This window comes from Urocampus carinirostris, chromosome 16, assembly GCF_059441175.1.
Source record: "Urocampus carinirostris isolate Australia breed hairy pipefish chromosome 16, RoL_Ucar_1.0, whole genome shotgun sequence".
NCBI lineage: Eukaryota > Metazoa > Chordata > Actinopteri > Syngnathiformes > Syngnathidae > Urocampus > Urocampus carinirostris.
The window spans coordinates 30,733,429-30,757,144 of record NC_142364.1 but is presented as its reverse complement, the minus strand read 5'-3'; the positions used below and the strand labels follow the sequence as shown (position 1 = coordinate 30,757,144).

The 23,716-nt window shown below is 40.1% G+C and overlaps 1 protein-coding gene and 1 pseudogene across 1 annotated transcript in view; one reads left to right on the top strand and one right to left on the bottom strand.

Moving 5' to 3' along the window:
* Positions 1-23,282, top strand: part of LOC148351042 (uncharacterized) — a 30,105-nt gene extending 6,823 nt beyond the window's left edge. The window contains exons 2-13 of the mRNA XM_088319614.1: positions 7,080-8,877; positions 8,948-9,168; positions 9,238-9,277; positions 11,435-11,580; positions 13,755-13,787; positions 13,865-13,951; positions 16,520-16,720; positions 17,185-17,364; positions 17,452-17,664; positions 17,728-17,847; positions 19,025-19,165; positions 22,823-23,282. Coding sequence (XP_088175740.1) covers positions 7,140-8,877; positions 8,948-9,168; positions 9,238-9,277; positions 11,435-11,580; positions 13,755-13,787; positions 13,865-13,951; positions 16,520-16,720; positions 17,185-17,364; positions 17,452-17,664; positions 17,728-17,847; positions 19,025-19,165; positions 22,823-22,894 — 3,192 coding nt within the window. The 5' untranslated portion in view covers positions 7,080-7,139 and the 3' untranslated portion in view covers positions 22,895-23,282. The remainder of the gene's footprint in view (positions 1-7,079; positions 8,878-8,947; positions 9,169-9,237; positions 9,278-11,434; positions 11,581-13,754; positions 13,788-13,864; positions 13,952-16,519; positions 16,721-17,184; positions 17,365-17,451; positions 17,665-17,727; positions 17,848-19,024; positions 19,166-22,822) is intronic.
* LOC148351043 (5.8S ribosomal RNA) lies at positions 10,379-10,525 on the bottom strand (annotated as a pseudogene).
* Positions 23,283-23,716: the final 434 nt, after the last annotated feature.

Genomic DNA, 23,716 nt, shown 5'->3' with positions numbered 1-23,716 from the left:
ATCAATTTGGGGGCCATATTAACCTTAGCCCTCAGTCTCTTTTTGCTGGGATTGCATTCCAAAAAGGACCCACAATATTCAAAATACGCATAGTAAAAACGTATCTATTTATTTTTTAAATACTGTATTACACATTGAAACCAAAAAACAAATTCTGTTCACACACCAAAGTAATTGTTTACAGAATAAAAGTACTGTACTTCATAAAGGTTTTTTTTTATTATTAATGACTTCTGTACTGTGAAATCATAATTTTTAAAATAATTTTGCTGCTATATTGCACTATTGAATGCAAGAAGGGGTTGAAATAATTTAACTTCAGATAATATTTTGTCGCCATCAATCTGACGTTTATGGAAAATGAGAATATGGCGTAAAAATGCTTTTACCTAAAGAAAGTTCAACTTTGTTGCCAAGGGAAAGGATGTTCCTCTGGTGCTTTTGTCGTTCCAGAGCATTTTTTGACATAATGGCTTCTATGAAATTTAAAATGATTTGCACGTACCTCACGTACTGTAGGTTCGTCATTCTGTACAACTTAGCCCAATCATTTGACGCACAGGCACAAAAGGGGCGGGGCAACTGTTTTGCCAGTCATGATGCAGAACACAATTCACAATGCACAATGAAAGTCTGCAAAGCTGCGGAACAACGAAAAATAAACCGTGATACACTGAGGGATCACTGTAATTCATAAATAAAATAAGTAGTGCAGATAAATTTTCATTTTTGTCTAATTGTCTTTTGTGTTTGTTGCCACAGTTACAACAGAATAACAGGTTTTTGTTCAGGAACAGTAACATGTTTACATTGAATGTTGCAGTTCATTGCTCTTTGTAGGGTGGAAGGCGTAAAGAATCCCCGTTTTGGGGAAATTTGTGGAGGAACAAAGTATCAATTCTGTCCAAGTAGTTAGTATCGATAATATTGATATTTTGATCAATCTGCCCACTCATACAAATTGAATCTTTTGAAAGACTCACAGGCAAGCAGTGGAAACAACTGATAGCTGCTCTGATAGTCTGTTCTCATTCGATAAGCATCACAACTGGCTTATTATTCCGATGACTGGGCAGTCCATCGCTTCGTGTACGTTCGAATCAGCGAAAATATCCGTTTTAATCTTCCCACCCTGAGTCTTCTTTGACTTTTGGACTTTTCTTGCCCAGTCAGCTGCTTGCAACTGTAGGAAAGTGGATGAAACAGCACTTAAGAATCATGCCAGCCCCTGAAGCTTTGTTTTTACCGCCATTAGTATTGTTAATGTAAACTAAGACAGCGGTCATCAGCCACCCCCTAAAAATCCTCAAAGTTAGGGTGCATGTTTCACTGACGTTTTACAGTAGTCTATCACCGGATTTGTGCAGTGATTGAACAATTGAGAAATATCGCTGATCATATTTGCTCAGCATTAAATGCAACGGGAATCGGTCGAAGCTGGCGGCAGAAACTAGGCCACTAGGTTTCCATTTGACAAAGGAAAATGTATAAAAATTGATCTTATTATCACACAATTTTTACTCACAGTGAGACGTTGTACAGCTTTGAAATGGGTCATTATGGGAAAGAGTTCAACGTTGAACAACGCAGAACCATGAGTAAAAATAGTAGGATGATGGGATACAGTTGAATGCCTTTTTCTACCTCATCTAGATCTTTAGTGATCTAGTGATTACACAGTGGACTTAAGCTTCTATTTTTTATAATAATTGTTACTACCCCTTTTCCAACATGTTATGTGACATTATTTTGATGTTGACTCATTGTTTTTGTCCTGTTTTTATTTTAATGTTCGAAATAAAAGTTTTTATTCATTCATTCATAATATTATCAATTATACAATCGGGCAAGGCCGCGAGAATATAGTGGGACAATAAACCCGTCCTCTGAACAGTAAAGTTTGCGGAATACTGACTCACTAAATAACACTTCACTCTTGTATTATTCGTTTGTATAATATTTTGTTTTATGCTGCATTTTTTAGAGAGGCTACATCTAATTGATTAATAAACAACTAATCGATGTTTAAATTAATCTCAAATGATTTAGAAAATCACCGTATATTTCTGAACACATACCACACCTGATTAAAAGCTGCATTCTCAGATTTAAGAATTAATCTTAATTCTGTCTTTGTACAAGCTGAATCTGATTTTAATTTAAAAATGAACTAATTTAATTCCAATTGTTACATTTTAAGCCCGGCGCACACCTGATGCCGTTTTCAGTGTATTTCTCTGTTCTCTTTTGTTTTTGCATCACCTAACCATTCAAGATGCCAATGACAAAGATGCACACACATTTATTACTGCGCCGAAGGAAAACGCAAATAAGGGCTGCGCCACATAAAATGTGAGCTCTATATTTCTAGGCGACAGCACAAGGGCAGCCATAGTGTGGAGATTAGTGCCAGATAACAACACAGGCATATCTTTTTGTGTTGTTGTCGTTGGTTGTTGCCCTGGTAAAGGACCATGTTGCATTCGCTTGTCATCGTTACCTGAGCATAAAAGGAAACCTGACAATGAGGATGATGCTAAGGAAAGAGAAGTGAAGCGGTTTTGACAAATAACTTCCACTGCTGTTCAATTCGAATGCATAAATTGAGGGCTTGATGTGTGGGGAAAATAGATAAAATATTGTGACTACATTGTAAATATCTAAAAATGACTGTAAAACCTCCCATTTCACAACTGTTAAGTATTATATGAATAATGTTGGCAAAAACATAAACTTATTTCTTTAGAATTGCGTCACTGTATTAAAAGTGCATATATTGTGGAAAAGAGCACCTTGTTTTTTTTCCTCGGTGCCAACAAGAAAACAAAAAAGAATAAGCCATATTTAAAGCCACAGCGTTAGAAATGCAGCAAAAAAGTCATGGCTTGTAATCCGGAATTTACGGTAATGTATTATTTTCATTCCGTTTCTATTTGAAATTCTCAAAATTCAGCTTTTTGACATTAGATAATGACGAATTTTATTTTTTGAATGTATGCTTGTTTGCTGATATGTTTCCTCCTTTAAATTCCATTGTGTTTAATCAGAGAAAAATATTTTTTAAATATTAGGTCTTTATTTGTTAAACAGAATCAATGTATCAAACCATCACATACTCCACTTCATGATCGCACGTTCAAAACAACCATAAACGTAGCTGTGTTGAATGTGCACGCCCTTCTAAATAAATATTTTATTATAAACGATTTAATTTTAGATAACTGCCTAGAAGGGATTCTTTTGACAGAAACATGGCTTGGCACAGATGCCCCATTTGTTATCAATGAGGGCTGCTAACCAAATTTTAGCTTTTTATTTTCCCAAAAGGAGAAAAATATTTAATAATATTTTTCAAACCTTCCTTAAAACAAAATAAGTCATTTTGAATGCCAGCTGAATTCTTTTTTAGAAGAAAACTGTGTTTTGGAGAAATTTCTGTCTGGTTTAAGGAGCAACCACAGTACAGAGACTGCCCTTTTAAAAAATTGAAATTATATCAAGTATAATATTGCTTTTAATAAACACACAGTTCTGGTGTTGGCTTTGACACAGTAGATCACCACATTTTATCAAACAGATTTAGAAACTTGGTGGGCATCTCTTGAACTGTTTTGAAGTGGTTTTGTTCTATGTCACAGACTGACATTTCTTTGTAAGTATCGATGCATGTTCCTCTAGAACCCATGAAATTACATGTGGGGTTCCCCAAGGTTCAATTTTAGGCCCAGTACTTTTTAATCTGCATGTGCTCCCGCTTGGGCGTGTCATCAGGAGACACGGGGTCAACTTCCATAGTTATGCTGATGACACCCAGCTTTACAGTGCAGTGTCCCCGGATGGCACAAGTCCTATTGATACCCTTTTAAATTGCATTTCAAAAATCAAGTCATGGATGGCAGAAATATTAGTGGGATTTTACTGTCTTGTTGTATGTTTTTTTTTATACAGCACTTTAAGTGGCTTTACAAATAGATTTGATTTGATAAACGTTGGTTAATTCAATATTATTTTGTAATTAATGTTTTTTAAGACATCTAATGTACTGGCCACGCACATTTAGGGATTTTATTCTAATTTTTGTTGGGAAATTGTTGACAAATTTAAAAATTCCAAGTTTCTTTTTTTAAAACCCCACATTTATGTTTTATGTTCTAGAATACAGTTTGAAATGAAAAAAACATAGTTTAAGTTCATCCAAAGAAGATTCCATGCATCGACAAAACAATCAACAAATTAATCAACTATCGACGTCATAGTTAGCTGCAGATGCAATGCATTGGTTGTTTTCAAATAACCACCTTAAAAATGGAATGACTACTAAATTAAATAAATGACGTATGGACTACCTAGTAGCCCTGTTTGTCTTTATAGTAATGGTTAGATACTGAAAAAAGAAGAAGAGAATATTATCAATGGAATTTAAACTTGCAAGGAGAACAGGGGCGAGACCAAACTCAGATAAGAAACTCTAACCGGTTCTTAAGGCCATTCCTTGATCCCTCTCTTTTTTATTAACTACCCTAAGTTACAAAAACAAATCTGCCCTAAAGGGTGTGAAGATCATAGAACAACAGCAAAATTGGCCAATCGTGACAATGATGTAAATAGTTCATAATGGTCATAACAACAAACAACAGTGTGCAATAATAGTCAAAATAATGAACTGGCAACCTGTGCAATCTCCTCTGTAGGTGTCCTATATAAAGTACAGAATAGATCAGTATGAGTAACAAAACCTTGGTAAAGGTTTTTTTTCCTGATCTCAATTCCCCCGAACCCTACTTGTTAATGAAATGTAAGTTATCAGCCACTCTGAATGGGGGTGTAAATAGATTGTTCTCAATGTGTGTCTGAATTTGGACAAATTGTCTTTATAATTGATTCACAGTAGTTAGTACCACAAAAATACTTGCAGTGCTGTTCAAAAGAATAGAAGTGCAATGTGACTAATCAGAATATCTCAGGTTTTAGTATCTTTTTTATTGTTACATGCCAAACAAGTCACCAGTAGGTGCAGTGTATTCTAAGAAAACAAACAAGACCCAGCAATCATAACAGGCACGCTCAGAAGGCTGTGCAGTTAGGCATATAGTTCAAAGTGTTGGGTTCAAAAATTTGCAGTGTGGCAACCAATCCATGAGTTTTTTTGGGAGGAAGAAAAAAAATGATGTGTGAATCGCCTATGGCGCCTATTCAAGGATGATGAAGCCAGCACAGGTTTAACATGCATTTTAGGAAAATGAGCCGATCTAGACACTGCTTCGAAGAAAGGTGTTCTTTGATAAAAAAGTTGGTAGTAGAGGGATGAACTTATAAAGAGGTGCAAAAATGTGTTGGCTGTTCAGCTAAAATGACTTCCAATGCCTTAAAATGGGTAGAAAAACAATGACACGAGGAAGAAAACTGAAGACAACTCTCAAAATTGACTGGAGAGTAACCAGAATGGCAAAGGCTCAGTCAATGAACAGCTCCAGGATGATCAAACACAATCTGTAGTTACCTGTAAGTGCTGTGACAGTCAGAAGACGTTTGTGTGGAGCAAAAAAGAATTTTTAAGAATCTCACGCAAAGTTCCTGTTAAAAAAAGGCATGTGCAAACAAGGTTACAATTTGCCAACGAACACATCAACGGCCTAAAGAAAAATGGAGGGACATTTTTGGCCACATGAAAGTAAAATGGTCCTCTCTGGGTCCATGTGCCACTGACCAAGAGTGAGCCGACCCAAAACTCTGAATTTAAACATCAGTACACATTGAAGACAGTAAAGCATGATGGTGCAAGTATCATGGTCTGGGCATGTTTCCTACTCTGGTGTTGGGCCCATTTATCACGTACCAGGGATCATAGATCAGTTTGTGTATGTCAAGATACTTGAAGAGGTTATGTTGCTGAAAAGGACATTCCCTTGAAATGGGTGTTTGAACAAGACAATGACCCCAGACACACCAGTAGACGAGCAAAGTCTTGGTTCCTAACCAATAAAATTAATATTTTGGAGTGGCCAGCCCAATCCCCAGATTTCAATCAAGTCGATAACTTGTCAGGAGATATAAAAAATGGAACGCTGTTAAGCAATCATGGAGTGAAATAACAACTGAAAGGTGCCAAGTTGGTTGACTTTATTCCACACAGATGAAGCAATTATAAAAAAAAACTAAATATGAGGATTCCTAAATCCTACATTTGTGCGGGAAATACAAAATAGTTTTGAGTCCGCACAGTCAACAGAAGACACTGCTATTCTTCCTAGCACAGCCTTTTGATCTATGTAACCAATTGCTCAGCCCCTGGAGCGTGCCTATTATGAATGCTGGGTCTTGTTTGTTATCTGAGAAATCTACTGAACTACTGGTAACATGTTTGGCATGTTACAATAAAAATAAACTAAAACCTGAGATATTCTGGTTAGTCACATTGCACTGCTATTATTTTGAACAGCACTGTATCTCTTCAAAGATCAAAAGAAAAAAATTGGTATTACTGTAACATTATATGTACCGTGTCTTATTTTGTTACTATTTTATTATTTTTTTTTTTTTCAATTCCCAGAGCCACCCCCAATGAGTTGATAGCTATGCCTTGCCAAGTGATGGTGTCTCACGCTATCATTACAATTGGATATGTCTGCAAAAGCACCTACCCACAGTTCACATGAATACACAGGCCTAGTCCAAGTGATTTATAAATAATATCCCCCTAGTGGGGGGTGGCTAGAGTCAAGAACATTCACATTTCTGACACTTTCTCGGAGATTGATACAGAGAGGGGGATTCCCAGCCCCCTCGCTCAACCCAACTGATGTGTCATTAGGTGACCAAACCCCCCAATTCCAACCCCTAATGCCGGGCGCCAAGCAGGGAGGCAATGGGTACCAATGTTGAAAGTCTTAGGTATGACCCGGCCGAGGCTTGAATCAGCAACCTCCCAGTCTAGGGGCGGCCGCCTTACCCCCTAGGCCACCGAGCTGGTATTTATAAATAATAAGAGTCACTAACTAAAGATAATGAAAAAAACTTTCTTTTAGTTTGTCTGACTATTTACAGGTATTTATATTGTCTTTTTTCTCTGTGTCTGAAAGGTATCCATGTAAATAAAGGGGACTATGTTTTGAAAATTGGAGTCAAATTACCTCAGTAAAATGAGCCAGAAGTACGCAGAAGAGGAATGTGGGGAAATGTATGAAGAATGCCCCGAAGCCTCGGTTTCTCAAAGGAGTAGACCGAACAATGGCGCAGGGCTCGGAGAACCTCCTATGCGTCGACCTTGGAGGCCATGTCAGATACTCAGTCCGGACGGGGAGTTGAATCCACATCACCATCACCATCATCATGAACCTCCTAGTCATCACCACCCACCCACAATTCGTGGTGGTGCACAGCGGCATCGCCGGCGACCACCATCTGTACAAGGGCAAGATCAAAGTCATGATACTTTTCCTGGAGTTGCACCAGAGGCTGTTCCTTTCCATAATAGGCAAAACACAGATCCACGTCCAGTCCAGCAACTTCGGCCTGCTGTAACCCGTTACCGCCGTCGTGGTGACCCAAATCCGAGGCTCAAAAGTCAAAAACAGAGACCACTAAATAAGGAGATGCAAGAATCAGCATCAGACCACAATGAAGGTCAAAAAGAAATGGCAATGCAGCAAACTGTTACAGAGGGTTTCTTGAAGGGACAATTACAGGATCAAGGATCACCCCACCTGACTCCTGTGGCTTTGGTCAGCCCGACCCACCTCTCAACTGTACCTGTTTGTCTTGACTTCCAACCAGATCTTCATGAAAAGGATCTGGTCTTTGAGAAAGACTTGACAGAAGTTAAGAAGATTGAAGAACCAAGACTGGCAGAGAATGGAGGGGATCAGCACTTAACTGCAGATCCCCCTTGCTGCCTCTTTGATGACATGCATAGAGTTGAAGATGGAAGGGAGGTCTGTGTTAATCGTGAAGAGGAAAAGGATTGTCAAATTTTAGATGTTGAAGCTCATGGGAGCGAAATCACGGATCTGTGCTCGGACACAGAAAGCGCTGCCTCACTCAGTAACGACGGACCTCTCCACAGCCCACCTCCACTTCACTCCCCTACTCCGCCGTCATCTCCCGATGCGCATCTTTTCCCACAGATGGACCACTTCAGCGAGGAAGCAAGTATGAGCCCTCTGCCCGACAATGACATGCTCCCTGAAGAGGACGACGAGTGTTCTGAATCACCGCTGGAATATTACCCCAAAACCTATGCAGACTTTTATACAGAGTCCCACCAAAAGTCTTACGTGGAGCCGGGTGATAATCCAGAGACCAAACCACATCCCAAATCGTTTCCAGAACCCCTGATGACCTCTTATCCTGAAGGACTCAGGGAGCCTCGCCTCTGTCAGAAGGCAGAGGCATGTGAGGCCCAGCACTGCGAGTTATTTGCTAGCCATAGACCAGAGAATGTCCAGAAAGCCTCCCCTAGCACGGGCTCCCATCATGCATCAAGATGGGGCAGGGATCGAGGTTCCCATTCCTCTCAAGCAGACAGTTCCGTTGGTTGCCGGCTGCACCATTATGATGGCCAGTCCGATGGAGAGGGAGGTAGCGCTACTCAGAGTCCCATTCAGAAAACCTGTAGACCAACAGAGACACAAACAAAATATCTAAGCCCCTCAAGAGAGAACAAGGACGAAGTTGGTCTGTCATCTGAAGAAGTTACAAAAGTCCCTGGAGATGCCATCAGCCTAGTCATAAAAGACATTCGAGAGGCCATCGAGGAGGTTAAGACCAAGACGATACGCTCGCCCTACACACCTGACCAGCCTGCGGAACCCATTTGGGTAATGAGACAGGAGATCAGCCCGACAGAGGAAGTGGACCCAATATACATGATGGCAAGTATAAACCCCCCATTTATTTGCACATTCGCTTTCAATATTACTAAACATGAGTCCTTACATTACTTCTCCGCAGTCAGTGTCCAAGTCTCCGTCCCAGCATGCCTCAGCATCAGACCCGGAGGCAGTTGGTCTGCTGAATGTCGAGTCATCCAGAGCAGGCCATTTCCAACAATATCGCGAGCATCAGCCCCAAGGCCACCAATCAAATCAGAGGGACGCTGCATTACAGCAGCATCACCAACAGAATCCACTGCAGCCGCAGCAACAGGCCATGCAGCCACCTGTCCAGGAGGTACGATAAAGAAATCCTTACATTTCAAGAAAATGTATTTTTGTTGTAATATTTTGATTTTCTATTTAGATCCGCAGATCTTTTCCTCAATTTCCCACATTCGTGGATGGTAAGGAGAATCCTTTCTTACCTACACAATAATCCCTCGCTGTATTGCGGTTTACCTTTCACCATTTTGTAATGAAACAGATTTTTACCATTCAGTGTGTTCTGCATTATGATTAGCTCAACAGTCGCACCACACCTTTCCTGCCTGTGTCTGCCTGTGTGTCAATGACGTTGTGGTTTAAGTTGTACATGTACGTAAAATAGCTTGATGAAACTACATTACGTGTATGTAAATAATTCAATTACGAGTGTCTCAAAAAGCCATCATGTCAAATAAGAATTATTGGTCTCACAATCGCCCTATGCCGAGAGGAAAGAGAATTGCGCACCTCACTCTGCAATTGCAGACACTCAGCACAGTAAGACGTTACAAAATATTTGTATTGATAATATTCATTATACTGTATAACATCAAAATTCAGCAATATTGAAAAAGAAAATTCCCAAAATTGTTAAGTTAAATGAGAAAGGATTTTACTCTGAATAAATATAACCATTTCATATATTTTAATATTATATTTCCAGGATGACAAGTGAGGCTATTCCTCAGCTGACAGCACGTCACTTTAAAATCCCACTACAGTGGGACCTCGGTTATCGCGGTTAATGCGGACCAAAACCACCCGCGATAAGTGAAAATCCGCAAAGTAGCGGCGCACCTTCCCCAAAAAAATATATACATATTATTATTATTATTATTATTTCTTTAAATTATTATTTTTTAGACCCGGTTAATGGGAACAAAACCACTCGCAAAAAGTGAAAATCTGCAAAGTAGCGACAACCCTTCAAAAAGAAAAAAAAGAAAAAAAAAAGTTTTGTTTTTTTTATTATTATTTTTTAGACCCGGTTAATGGGAACAAAACCACTCGCAAAAAGTGAAAATCTGCAAAGTAGCGACGACCCTTCAAAAAGAAAAAAAAGAAAAAAAAAAAGTTTTGTTTTTTTTATTATTATTTTTTAGACCCGGTTAATGGGGACCAAAACCTCCCGCTAAAAGTGAAACTCTGCAAAGTAGCGACGCCCCTTCAAAAAAAAATTTTAAAATCTCATCTCATCTCGTTATCTGCACCGCTTATCTTTATTAGGGTCGCGGGGGGGCTGGGGCCCATCCCAGCCATCTCCGGGCAGTGGGCAGGGGACACCCTGGACTGTTTGCCAGCCAATCGCAGCTGCAAATCACATTAGTTCTCGCAGCTAGCTGCGTTCTTCATCGACGCACGAGCCGAGTGATCCACCGCTAAGAGTCGTACAGCTGGCCGATTTTACGTCCGCCCGGGACGATCGGAGACAAATTCACGACAGGGTTTTTACTTGCGCCGCACCGCGGGTGCCGTTCGGTCGCTCCCGCGAGCGAGCCTTTAACCCGCAGCGCGGGTAAATTCGGGCGCGATACGTACGACACCGACACAGTTCTGGGGGTCCCGTGCACGTCCGGCGCCTTTCGCCCACAGCGTGCGCATGGCCGCCTGTCGTCGCGCCGCGCTACTGGGGTCGTCGGACGAGCGGGCTCCCCCCAGTTACGGGGGTAGCCCGATCACGGCAGCCGCCTTTTCTCGCGTCGCGCCGTGTGACGCCGCGTCTGCCGAACTCGCTCCGTCGCGTGGCCCAGGAGTGACCCCCGCCACGCCCCCCCTGTCCCGTCCCATCCAACCGGCCGCCTTATCCCGCGTCCGCTGACGTTCCGCCAAAAAGGCCCGCAAAAAGTGAAAATCTGCGAAATGGCTATTTAAAAAAAAAATTTTTTTAACCATTACAGACCGCAAAGCTCTGAGCGTCAAACCGCGGAGTAGCGAGGTCCCACTGTATTTATAAAAAAATGAGTAAAGTTGTTACCCCTAAGGAAAACCTAATTAGCTCATACGCCCATCTAAGCAGTGATTGAAGTCAATGTTTTACTATAAATTGACAATTGTAACAGTATTTTGTTTGTTTATGTATGTATACATTTATTTATCTAAACTTAACATCATTCATGTGTGTTAATGCATTAGTTTTTATATATTTCCGGTTATAAGAAGGCTTTTAATAGTGACATCACAAAGCAGGTTCCTACAGAAAAAGTTTTCTTGAAAAGTTTTCATTTTGGGTTAAACACAAGACATTGTGAGCAATGTAAATATATGTTCATATTGATAAGTGCATTCCATCCGCATAGTTCCGGGACCATGTGATCCAGACGACCTCATAGATGGCATCATTTTCGCGGCAACCTACCTAGGCTGCACACATCTGCTGTCCGAGAGAACGCCAACAAAAAGCGCCCGCATGCAGCAAGCCCAGGAAGCAATGAACAGAGTGCGAGTAAGGCCACCTTTTTTGGTAAAGCAATGCACCCCTGTCTCTGAAAAACACACACATATTGTGATAATATTATGATGTCTTATCATATATATTGTATTCACCACCGTTCAAACTTTGGGATCAACCAAACAGTTTTGTGTTTTCCATGAAAAAGGCACACTTTTATTTATCAAATGAGATGTTTAATGTCTGAATTCTTATGCCCATATTAATCTCTTCTGTTGGTCGGCTAGCCCCGGACTTGTTTTTCCTTTGCTTTGATGGCCAGCCTCTCTGAGTCGCCCCTTTGCTGTAGTTGAGTTGTGGGAACTATTTAACCAAGCTGAAAGCTGAGGACTTTTAAGGCTTCTATTTCTCAAACTAGAGACTTTAATGCACTTGTCCTCTTGGTTGGGCAGCGAGGCCTCCCAATACACTTTCTACTCTGGTTAGAGAATGTTTATGCTGTTCTCTGAAGGGAGTAGCACACACTGTTGTAGGAGATCTTTAGGTTCTTGGCAATTCCTCGCATAGAATAGCCTAGATTTCTTAGTACAAAAAAAGACTGTCGAGTTTGAAATTAAAGTATACTTTTCTGGCCATTCTGAAAATTTAATCACACCCACAAATGTGATGCCCCAGATACCCTACTAGCTCAAATGATGGTCAGTTTTATTGAGCTGTCTATTATTGCACTAGGAAATTCTAATAAACCATTGGCTTTCTAACTCAATTAGTAAACACAGTGTATTTCTAGACCTTTGGAGTGCTGGTTAATGGAAATGACCACTTATACACCTATCTAGATATTGCATTAAAAACAAAAATACTCTCCTAAAATAGTCATTTACCACATAAACAATGTATGGGGTCTATTTCTGATTAGTTTCGTCATTCAACAAAAGCTTTTCTTTTTTCAAAAATAAGGACTTTTCATATCAACCCCAAACCTTTGAACTGGAGTGTGCTTTATATTCTTATTATGTTTCATTTCAAACTAAGAAATGAAGAGTAAAGCCGATTCCTTTTCAAATAGTGAAACGTCGAGCTGATACAAACTCTTTCTGGCTGGTTGACTGACAGCTCTAGGGCATGGCCTCAATAAAGGCCTTAGAAATTGTATAGTATAAGGATGAGTCACTGCACAGTTGGCTTATACAAGTTTAAATAGGAGTGCACAAGAACAATCAAAATGGCAATGATAAAATTAGGTTTATGACAAAACAAAGCTTGTAGCTACTCACACACTGTTTCTTTATTTATTATTTTTATTTTGTAAACACATAAGAACGCTTTAATACAGTTCAGTTGAATCATATTTTGAAGTATAGTTCCTACAGCTCTTAAAACATATCATAAAAAGTAGCATCATTATGAAAACCAACAACAGATATTAAAAAGGCAACCAGGTGGATAATTTTGCTCAATTTAAAGGGAAACGTGTATTTGACCACCAAATGCCTTGTTATTGTGTAGTGCAATTGAAAACGAGTGCTAAAAAGCACTAAGAGGGATACAAACTACGGAGGCTCAAAGTGACCAAACCACACAATTTTTCTTCTAATTTTTTACTAGCCATAGGCCAGAGATTTTACCTGTAAAATGACAATTATGCCAGCCCCTCTAGATGAGGCTTATATTGTGTATAAGTGTTAAAGTCAATCATTATTATGACTATTTCGTGGCCATATTTGCACAGATAAAATACATGTATATAATTTACATTGAAAACCTGACAATAAGTTTCTGTGGTTTGCATTCTTCTTTGTGCTTTGGGGGCACTCTTTTCCAGTTGCACTACACATACAGGGACATCTGGTAGTCCATAATTACACATCATCCCTTTAAATCTCTCTGGTAAAATCTTGTGCCATTTTTTGTTTTGCCAAGAAAGACAAAAACAGCAACAAGAAAAATTGGATGATTAATTATTTGATATTGAAGGCCACTTTGGCTTTTCAAAAACAAATTCCTAAAACTAATCACTAAGTTTGCGCTAAGAGCAATGCAGTCAGAAAACAAACCAGGGTCTGTTGTGGGAGTGTACACTGTCTACCTTTTTAAAGTAACTACCTCAACCTGCTGACTAGTTAAGAGAGATTTGTGCCTTTACATGTAAGACGAGTTAAATAAGTAGGATAACTAGATGAATTTCAAATATGTTGACCTTCAAGTTGTGGTTTCCATTCCGGCAGGCTGCTCAGAAACAGGCAAAGAATCGGAAAAAGGTAAGCTGTCTCGTTTTTCTTCTCAAAAACAGAACTGAACTTATTGAATAATTTTTTTTGTTCTTGTTCTTCTGTAGAGTCCGGACAATGAGGCTCCATGTACCGCCGAGGTGGATCTATTCATGTCCACGCAAAGGATCAAAGTCCTGAATGCAGACACTCAGGTATTGCTACGTTAGCATTTAACGCTAAAAGGAACCTCTTTGCCCTTTTACCGTAAGTTCCAGACTACAAGCCACTACTTTTTTTGCTACACTTGAAATAGTCGTGGCTTATTCTTTTTTTTTAATGGCGGAATTTTTCTTTTGCCCGGCAACAGCAGACCAATAAAATGAATGAGTAGTTCACAGAGGTTCAATTAAATTGTATGACTCATCACAACTTTTGTTATTGTAAATCCATTACAAATTCCTCAAGAATGAGCGGCACAGAGGAAAATGGGGAACTGCTCTTTTAACACGATGCATAGACTCTAAATGTAAAACACCAACTGGAAACATTTGTGACGCCTTTCTAGAGAAGAAATAAGTTGATGTTTTTTCTCTCATTATCCATACAATACATGACAGGAGCAAAACTGCATGTTTGACATTTACAACTTATGCAAAATATTTCTACTTTTACAGTCCTCCATGTATTCATTCAAATTGAACAGCAGTGAAAGTTATCTATTAAAAACGCTACACTTCTCTTTCCGTAACATCTGAGTCATTCTTAAGTTGCTGGATTTTCCTTTATCCTCAAGGAACGATAAGTGGAGGCAAATTTGGTCCAACCACCAATGACAACGACTGAAAAAAACACGTCTGTGTAGCGACCTGGCACTATTCTCACACAGTATGGTTGCCCTGGCACTGTTGTCTAGAAATATCGGGCTCACAGCTCAGTAGCCTAGATGGTAGTGTGCCCGCTTTGAGACTGGGAGGTCGCTGGTTCGCGCCTCGACCGAGACATACCTAATTGGTATAATGGCGGCGCCCTCTGGCTGCGGCTGCATCGACTCGCTACAACGGGTCAGGTGTATCGACATTTCGTTCTGTGTACATTGTTACAAAGAATGACAATACAAAGGAAATTATTATTATTATTATTATACATTGTGCGTAACGTTGTCTCTCAAAAACACTGTAATTTTCTTTCTGTATCATTGGTGTCAACCTCAGGTCATTAAAGTTTCATTTGATCCTCGAGGAACAATAACAAAAGAATACAATATAGATATTTTGGGGAAATACATATAAGAACAATATAGAATCGCTTTTTCCATCACAGAAGAAAGCTATTAGAATTGTGTATAACGCTGGGTATAAAAAACATAGTTTTAAAGATCCAAAGGGTTCAAATTTTAAGATTTAGTGAAGCCTAAATCTCTATGTTTAGGAGCGAGCAGCAGGAGAGAGAGTGGGAAAGGTGAGAGGAGAGAGAGTGGGAAAGGTGAGATGAGAGAGTGGGAAAGGTGAGATGGCACAACATTCATTTGGACAGGTAACTTAAAATTAGTTTTACCTGGTTATATCAGTATCAGAAATTATTTTCCCCCCATTTTATTAACACTCCACTTATTGAAACATGAATATTTTGTTTGTTTGTTTGTTTGTACATGATTCAATTGTTTGTTTGTTTGTACATGATTCAAATTGAATCTTTTCTTCCGGCGCCGTCACGAATGGCAGCCACTCCAGCAGCTCCCGTGTTATTTTCGATTGTTCTCGATTGTTCTCAGCTCAGGGATGCTGCTGGAAATGTGAATTTCCCTTCGGGGATGAACAAAGTATCTATCTATCTATCTATCTATCTACAAAACAAGAAAGCATCAACTCCCAACAAATATTTAACAGTTGTTTCTCAACAGAGCAGACACTCATCAACTCCAAGGTCCAATATTTTCGCACAACATTAAAAAGCCACTGTGCCACCTGAAAATGTATTTAGTTATTTAATAATTTAGCTGATGAATTTACAAATGCCTCTAATTTATATGAATTAAAAAAACGTATATATTATACGTATATTAGACAAAATATTCTATAAAAAATTAATACTGTATGACAAGAGTACCTTTTGGTATTATATGTTGCTAGCTATACTATTGTACGTTCAAAATGTAATTTCTCTGTTTTATAATTTCCCTTTTGTGGGGTAAGGTACTGTTTTCTTGTTTTGATTTTGAATATGTCCTCCCTGCAAGAAGAAAATGGAATTAGTGTATCCACTTAAAATATTCGGCTTCAGCCTACTCCCCTTGGCATATGCTTATGTATTATAATACATATTACGATTGTATTGTGCAGCTGTTTTTTGGGCAAACACTTTGCCGTTTCCTCCTGTTAATTGGTAATGTTTTGTTGATTAGTTCTGGTGCTGTGGCTCAATAAAAAGACCCCAGGAATATGGTCCGTTACCACAGGAACCACCAATAACAACACAGAAAGACATGTCTTTGTTGTAATCTGTCATTATGCTCTACAGTATGGTTGTCTAGAAATGTTCAGCTCACATTTTCCATTTTCTTCGGCGCGGTAGTAAATATCTTTGAATCACCATCTTGAATGATCACAAACTCCTGTGCAGCTTGTATAAAGAATTTTGTACTTAAATTTGAGTATGCAGTCTTTAATCAGGTACTCTCTGTAGCCTGGAATTTTCTGTGATCGCCAAAAAAGAAAAAATCTTTTATTTAAATTTTTGTCACCAAAATAACCATTTCTGTTGTGGGTTTGGTGGGTCACCAGGAGTCTTTAATGGACTTGCCGCTGAGGACCATCTCCTACATTGCCGACATCGGCAACATGGTGGTCTTAATGGCCCGTGGGAAGATGGTCCGATCCCGCAGTGCCCAAGAAAATTTGGAGAACACGGCCGAGCAGACCTCCATGTCCAATGACGACAGGCGACTCTACAGGATGATCTGCCACGTCTTTGAGTCCGAGGATGTGAGTCATTGAGTCCACATGTGGGTTCTGTTGTGGTAAATTTCGATGCTTTGTACAGCAATCCCTCGCTGTATATCTTGCAGTTTTCCTGATTTGTGGATTTTCGGCGTTCATTGTGTTCTAACCTATTTTTGACTCAACAGTCACCCCGCCCATTTTTTGCCTGTGTGTCAATAACGTTGTGATCCAAGTTGTACACGAACATAAAACAGCTTGACAAACCTACATTACATGAGACACCAGTGTTGTATATATAAGTAGCATGTGTGTATTCAAATTTACTGCTATTGAAGGCTACAAATGATAGTTTCATTAAACTAACTCAGTCTTGAATGGAGTAGTGAAGCTTTTATTAATTAAATGAGTCGTCTGGAACCCCAGCAATGGGGAGGAGAAAAACTCTCTACCAAAATGTAGAACCAGGATTTTGGGTTGAGAAAATCCTGTCCTTATCTGTTTTTAAGGCCCAGCTTATCGCTCAGTCCATCGGTCAGTCGTTCAGCGTGGCCTACCAGGAGTTCCTTAGAGCCAACGGGATCGACCCCGAAGATTTGAGTCAAAGGGAGTACAGCGACCTACTCAACACTCAGGACATGTACAACGACGACCTCATCCACTTCTCCAAGTCTGAGAACTGTAGAGATGTAAGTAAACCAGCAGATAGCAGCAAAGTCCTGAAGAACAATACTTGATGTTGTGTGCAAATCATTGCGGTGATGATTGGCTCTCAGGTTTACATTGAAAAGCAGAAGGGGGAGATTCTGGGTGTGGTGATCGTGGAGTCAGGCTGGGGGTCCATCCTCCCCACCGTCATCATCGCTAGCATGATGCATGCCGGACCCGCCGAGAAATCGGGTCGGCTCAACATCGGTGACCAGATAATGACCGTCAATGGAACTAGTTTGGTGGGTTTGCCGCTCAGCACATGCCAGAGCATCATAAAGGTACAACCAAGTCGAGATCTCAGTTTTATTTTTCTTCGGGCTCATAATTTTGCTCTCTTCTAGGGGCTTAAATCTCAATGCAGGATCAAGATGAATATTGTGCGGTGCCCGCCCGTTACCATGGTGCTCATCCGCAGACCGGACCTACGATATCAATTGGGCTTTAGTGTCCAGAATGGCATCGTGAGTAGAACCTGGAATCAATTTTCAGTATTTTCTATGTAGCTATAATTGTCTATTTGTATTATATTCTGGTCTCAATTAAAGTACTATTGTATTTTCCGTAGTATAACTTTTAAAAACATATCTTTTTATTTTAAAAGTTTTTCCAGCAGCTTAATTTTACTCTTGATTGTATGGGATTATACAAATTTCTTCTAGATATCATCTTGCATATCATGATACTTATATGCCAAAAATGTGTCTTTTTACTTTACAAACCTGCGTCTTTTACACCATTACTTTTGTCTTCTTCGGGCAACAACATTTTCCAAACTAGACATTAGCATCTTCTTCAATACCTAAAATAAGTGTAACCATTTTTAGAAAGACATTAATTTATTCTTTTTCTATGCTGAAAACCAGGATCATCATTTTCGATGTTGAAAACAAGTGTCCTCTTCTATATTCAAACCTTCTGTCTTCTATTTTGACGCTTAAAAACAGGTACCATCGATTTCTCACACCAGAAGTTATCATCTTGTTCTTCTATACTAAAAACAAGCATTACCATTTCATCATTTAACACACAAGTCCTCAATTGATAGATTCAAATTGAACAACATTTGAAGTTATCTTTAAAAAATATTCATGTTCTTTCCGCATTGTAGGAGTCATTGTCAGGTCGCTAAAGTTTTGTTTTATCCTCGAGAAACGATTACAAGCAAATGCAATTTTGTCTGTTACTCTGGCAGTCGTCTAGAAATATAGGGCTCACACGTCACGCAAAACAGTAATAAATATGTGCTGGTCTTTGTAATCACCATCTTGAAGTGTCACATCAGCCAAAAACACGCGATGCAAACAACTCGGACCAGAACTGAAAATAATGCAGCTGAAAGTGTGTGCAGTATTTATTGTAAGAAAAGGCTGTGACTTAGTTAATTTTTATGGCTAAGTAAGCCTGCCGCTTGTACAAAGACAAAATTAAGTTTCATTCTTAAATTTGCTCTCTGTAGTCCGGAATTTTTGGTAATAAAATTCATAATAAATAAAATGGAAAATTCCCTGAATTGTAAAGAACTATTAACACTGAATAAATATACAATCATTTGATATATTTTAATTTCATGTTTTCATGATTATGGGTGAGGTACAGCCTCCCCTGCCTCTCATGGATTGTGCGGTTATATGTGTGCAGATCTGCAGCCTGATGAGGGGCGGGATCGCAGAGCGGGGCGGAGTCCGTGTGGGCCACCGAATCATCGAAATCAACAGTCAGAGTGTGGTGGCGACGCCTCACGAGAGGATTGTTCAGATCCTATCTAATGCCATGGGAGAGGTACATTTACTTTTCTCATTTCTTTGCTGTTATGCGAAAAACTGTGATTTCCAACTTTTTGGAGATTCCACATGTCTAGGTTTTATGTTTGAATTATAAAAGTGACATCATTTATGGAATTCCACAATATAATATTTTAAAATGTAGACACATTTTCACATGATGGTCACTTAAAAGGACGTTGTGTATTAATTAACACCGCCTAGTGGTGTAAAAAAGTCATCCATTCAAAAAGAACAAAATAACATGAACAGAATTGTGAATAACGACTTTTTATGTAACGGCGTTCTTTTTTCAGTAACAGGTTTATCTTACTAATTATTTTTTTTCGCAATTACAACGACGTGACCGTTACTGACAGTCAAAAGCAGTGCGTTACTTTGGCTGCAGAACGCCAAAGGTGACGTGTCCCACACACCTGACACTGTTTTAGCGGCGCGATTTTCGCCTCTCCTCTGAGTTGTTTACGTCTTTTCGGTTCAAACAGCGAGTACTCCACTCACATTTCGGCAGAGATTTCACTTTAATTTTACTAAAACATTGCTTTGACACAATGAAAAGAAGTATGTCAACAAAGGCTAACTGGAAAGATATCCCCAGGTTTGATGGGACAAAGATTGATTAATTTGGCTCATATGGTGAACTATGTGTGGCGGCAACCAGGTGAGGAGTACAAACATGTTTGTGTCGTGCCTAAAGTCAAGCATGGTGTTGGGAATGTCATGGTTTTGGGCTGTTGGAGTGCAACTGGAGATAGGGAGTTGCATTTCATTAAGCAGGACACAAAGCCAAGGATGTATTGTGAAAACTTGGAGCAGAGAATGATTCCTTCCCTCCAGAATCTGGATCGCAGGGCAATGTAGAGTTCTTCAGGCATATGTTTTGATTAATAAGTATGAAAAAAATGGTAATCTTTTCCCTATTGCAGAAGTCAGCAATTTGATGCTCTAGAGCGGCCATACTGGCTCCCTGGAGATCCCTCAGAAATGCTTGGAAATGGAAAAAGATGAGGGAGGAAAATATATTAATTTCATGAGATGGATTTATGTAGGAGAACAGAAATGACGCAAACATTTTTTTTGTTATGTTGATGCGGACCCAACCACATACACACAATGCTGAGTGACTTTAGTTTATGTGGGGGCAAAATAACAAAATGTACTTTGCATATTGGAGGGAGATAAAACAAATAATAAAAAACACAGTCCAGAAAATACGTGCAGCTGACAAAATTCATGATGTCCAGAGTAGATTGATGATAGGTATACAGCTAAGGAACATCAAGGCCAAACAATGATCCGTGAGCTTTTGCTGTCGGCACAGTGCTTCAATACTTGGTTCCTGAGTAGAGTCAGGTGCAGGTAATGAACAGGTGTGGGAAGAGGGAGGGTGGACAATGGATCAGCGAAAATACTCCGCTGTGTTGAAATGGTTCAGTCGTTTATTCCTAGCACATCTCTGCTCCTCTTTCTCTCGGCTAGTGTTTTATAGAGGCTCCTGTTTATTATACAGTGGTCATCTTAAACAATTATTTTACCAACCGATAGCACAACCTTGTTATCATCAACAGATATTAGTCCTCATTTTAGCTCCACTGAATGGAATGCAACAATGCCAAACTTAAATGTTGCGTATGTGTAAGCTATGTTTGTGGGTCATCCTCCCAGCACCAGCACTAACATTTTTTTTTAGTTTTTTTTCCTGTAAAAAAGTACCATGTTCAGGTGAGAGTCTATTACCCACCTTAACTATAAAGATGTGCACAATTGGGAAGTCAAGTCAAGTCACATTTATTTGGACTGTCCAGTATAGACCTCTTAATCACAAAATGTCTCAAAGGACACATGTAGGCAAGGAAAAACTCAATAGCTCAGCCCGAGGAAAAAAAGAAACCTTGAAAAGGAGCCTTAAAAGTAGTAATCCCCCTTCCAGGATGACCAGGGTGCAATAGATTTTGCATTGGGTAACAGTACACAAAACATAGTGAACATCAATAAAAAAAAACAATAGGTATTATGTTGAAATCCATCCAGAAAGTGCATGACAGCAACAGCGCCTCGAGCCTGTAAAATAGTCCAAAAACGTCTCTGACAGCAAGGGAGCAGTTTCTAATCGCTGCTGGCTGGTAGATGCAGACGATGACATGCTTCAGGTCCAGATACTGGTCCGCTGACTCATCTCGAATCGTCCTTCTACCTCGTATCACCACCAGCCAGGCAAGCCAGAAAAGTAGGAGGTGGGCATCAATCATAAGCTATTGAATAGCGGGAGGTCTTAGGTCTAGAATTAAAAAACTTCCACTGAGATTGCAGATCTTATCTCTAGAGACAGCATTCCACAGCACTGGGGCCCAGATGGAGAATGCTTTTGAGCCTGCAGACTTGGCTCTTGGATTCACATTTAGACCGGCATTATCTAAGTTCCGTGCGGGCACCTTAACTTCTAAATGAGGTCTATGAACATTTTGGATAACAGCATCTGATTTTTTGGTTTTCCTGTTACAGTAAGACCTCGGTTATCGCGGTTAATGGAGACCAAAACCTCCCGCGATAAGTGAAAATCCGCGAAGTAGCGGCGCACCTTCAAAAAAAAAAAAAAATCTCATCTCATTTCATTATCTGCACCGCTTATCCTTATTATTCGCGAGCGAGCCCCTAACCCGCGGCGCGGGTACTTTCGGGCGCGATACGCACGACACCGCGACGGCCTGTCGGAAGCACAGCAGAATGCGCGTTCACGCGAGGGGGGGAGGATTTTGTACGGGAGTCGGATTTGGGCACAACACCGGCGCGCGGTTTTGGTGCAGCTTCCGCTTCACCGCCGTAATGGATAATAGTCTTTGAGATCCCGTCAGCATACACGTGCTTTAACGTGCGCCACGAACACCATGCTAAGCCAGGAGGGCTCTCGAATTACTCCGGCCGTACTGAGTGTACTGGTAGCCCACGGCTGCCACTGCTGGGTCCACGCGGCTTCCGCTTCACCGCCCCCTAACCCCAACTGGTCCCCCCTACCCCTTTCCCCCCCTTTGAGGGCTGTGTAGCGCCATGTAGAGCCATCGCGGCCCGAGCGGGAGACGTGACGTTGGTGACTTTTTCATCCGCGTTAACAAACGCATTTTATAGAATACGATCGCGCTTTATTGTTTAAATAAACGCGTTATATAGACTACGATCGCCCAATTATTTGAATTAGCTCGCTTTATGGTTTCAATAAGCGTATTATATAGAATACGATCGCTTTTGTCGGAAGCGCAGCAGAATGCGCGTTCACGCAAGGGGGGGAGGATTCTGTACGGGAGTCGGATTTGGGCACAACACCGGGAAACGAGAATGGCGCGCCGTGCTATGGTCATCGGCCGAGGGGGATTCCCGCAAAAAGTAGCGACGCCCCTTGAAAAAAAAAATTTTTTCTGTTTTTTTTTTAACCATTACAGACCGCGAAGCTCTGAATCCGCAAACGTCGAACCGCGAAGTAGCGAGGTCCCACTGTACTTCTGAACAATGTTGAATGATGCTTTTCACTAAGTAAAACAAAAGAACGATAAATCTGTACCACCAAATCTCTGAACTCTCAAATCACCCCTGAGTTGAAGTCAATTTGTGCAAGATGTTCAGACAAAATTTTTATCAATACAATGTTCCACTTTTGTTTCAGATCCACATGAAGACGATGCCTGCCGCCATGTACCGCCTGCTTACAGCACAGGAGCAACCTGTCTACATCTAAAGAAATTCTTCCTCGATTCCATTTTCTGTCTTTTCATCCAGCTTCCACTTTAAGTAGCTTCCACCTCTTAGCAAGCTGTTGGACATCACGCTAAATGCCTTAATCTGTACAGTGCACAAAGACGTAGACATCAACGGCGTTTATTTATTTTCATTTGAGCTACATGCTCTCGTGACGTGTCGGACCAAAGATAAATCAACGGTCTTATTGTGCGTATGTAGGCGGCAAACAGAGTAAATGTTATTTTTTGGTTGAATATATGTAATATCTGAATGTACACCACATAATGTTGGACCTTAATATTGTCAGGGCGACCCAAGTGTTGAAACAAAGTCAAGCAAAGCATGTTCATTTCTGCTAAATAAAATAAAAGGCAATCACCAAAACAGTTTGGTCTTTGACTTGTAATTTGGTTAATCTACACCAGGGGGCTCTTACTTTTTAAGGTGAGAACTACTTTTTGTAACTAATTGGCGGGCTACCAGTTTGATATAGAGATCCCTTAGTTTTCGGGGTTAATGGGGACCAGAACCACCCGCGAAAAGTGAAAATCCGCAAAGTTGCATTGCACCTTTATAAAAGCCCCCCAAGGGTTTGACTTATTTCGAGATGACCTATGCGTACACGACTACAACAAAAAAATAATTATAGATCTACAAATAATAACACAAAACACATAATTGAAGTTGAATGGTTTTATTCTCATCATGCAAAAGTAAAACAAAATTGGAGGGCTTCTCCTTTCAGTGTCAAGTCATGTTTATTTGTATAGCAGTGTGAGAAAGCAATCTAGACAGCGGCACACTGGCCGCGTGCTAGCAT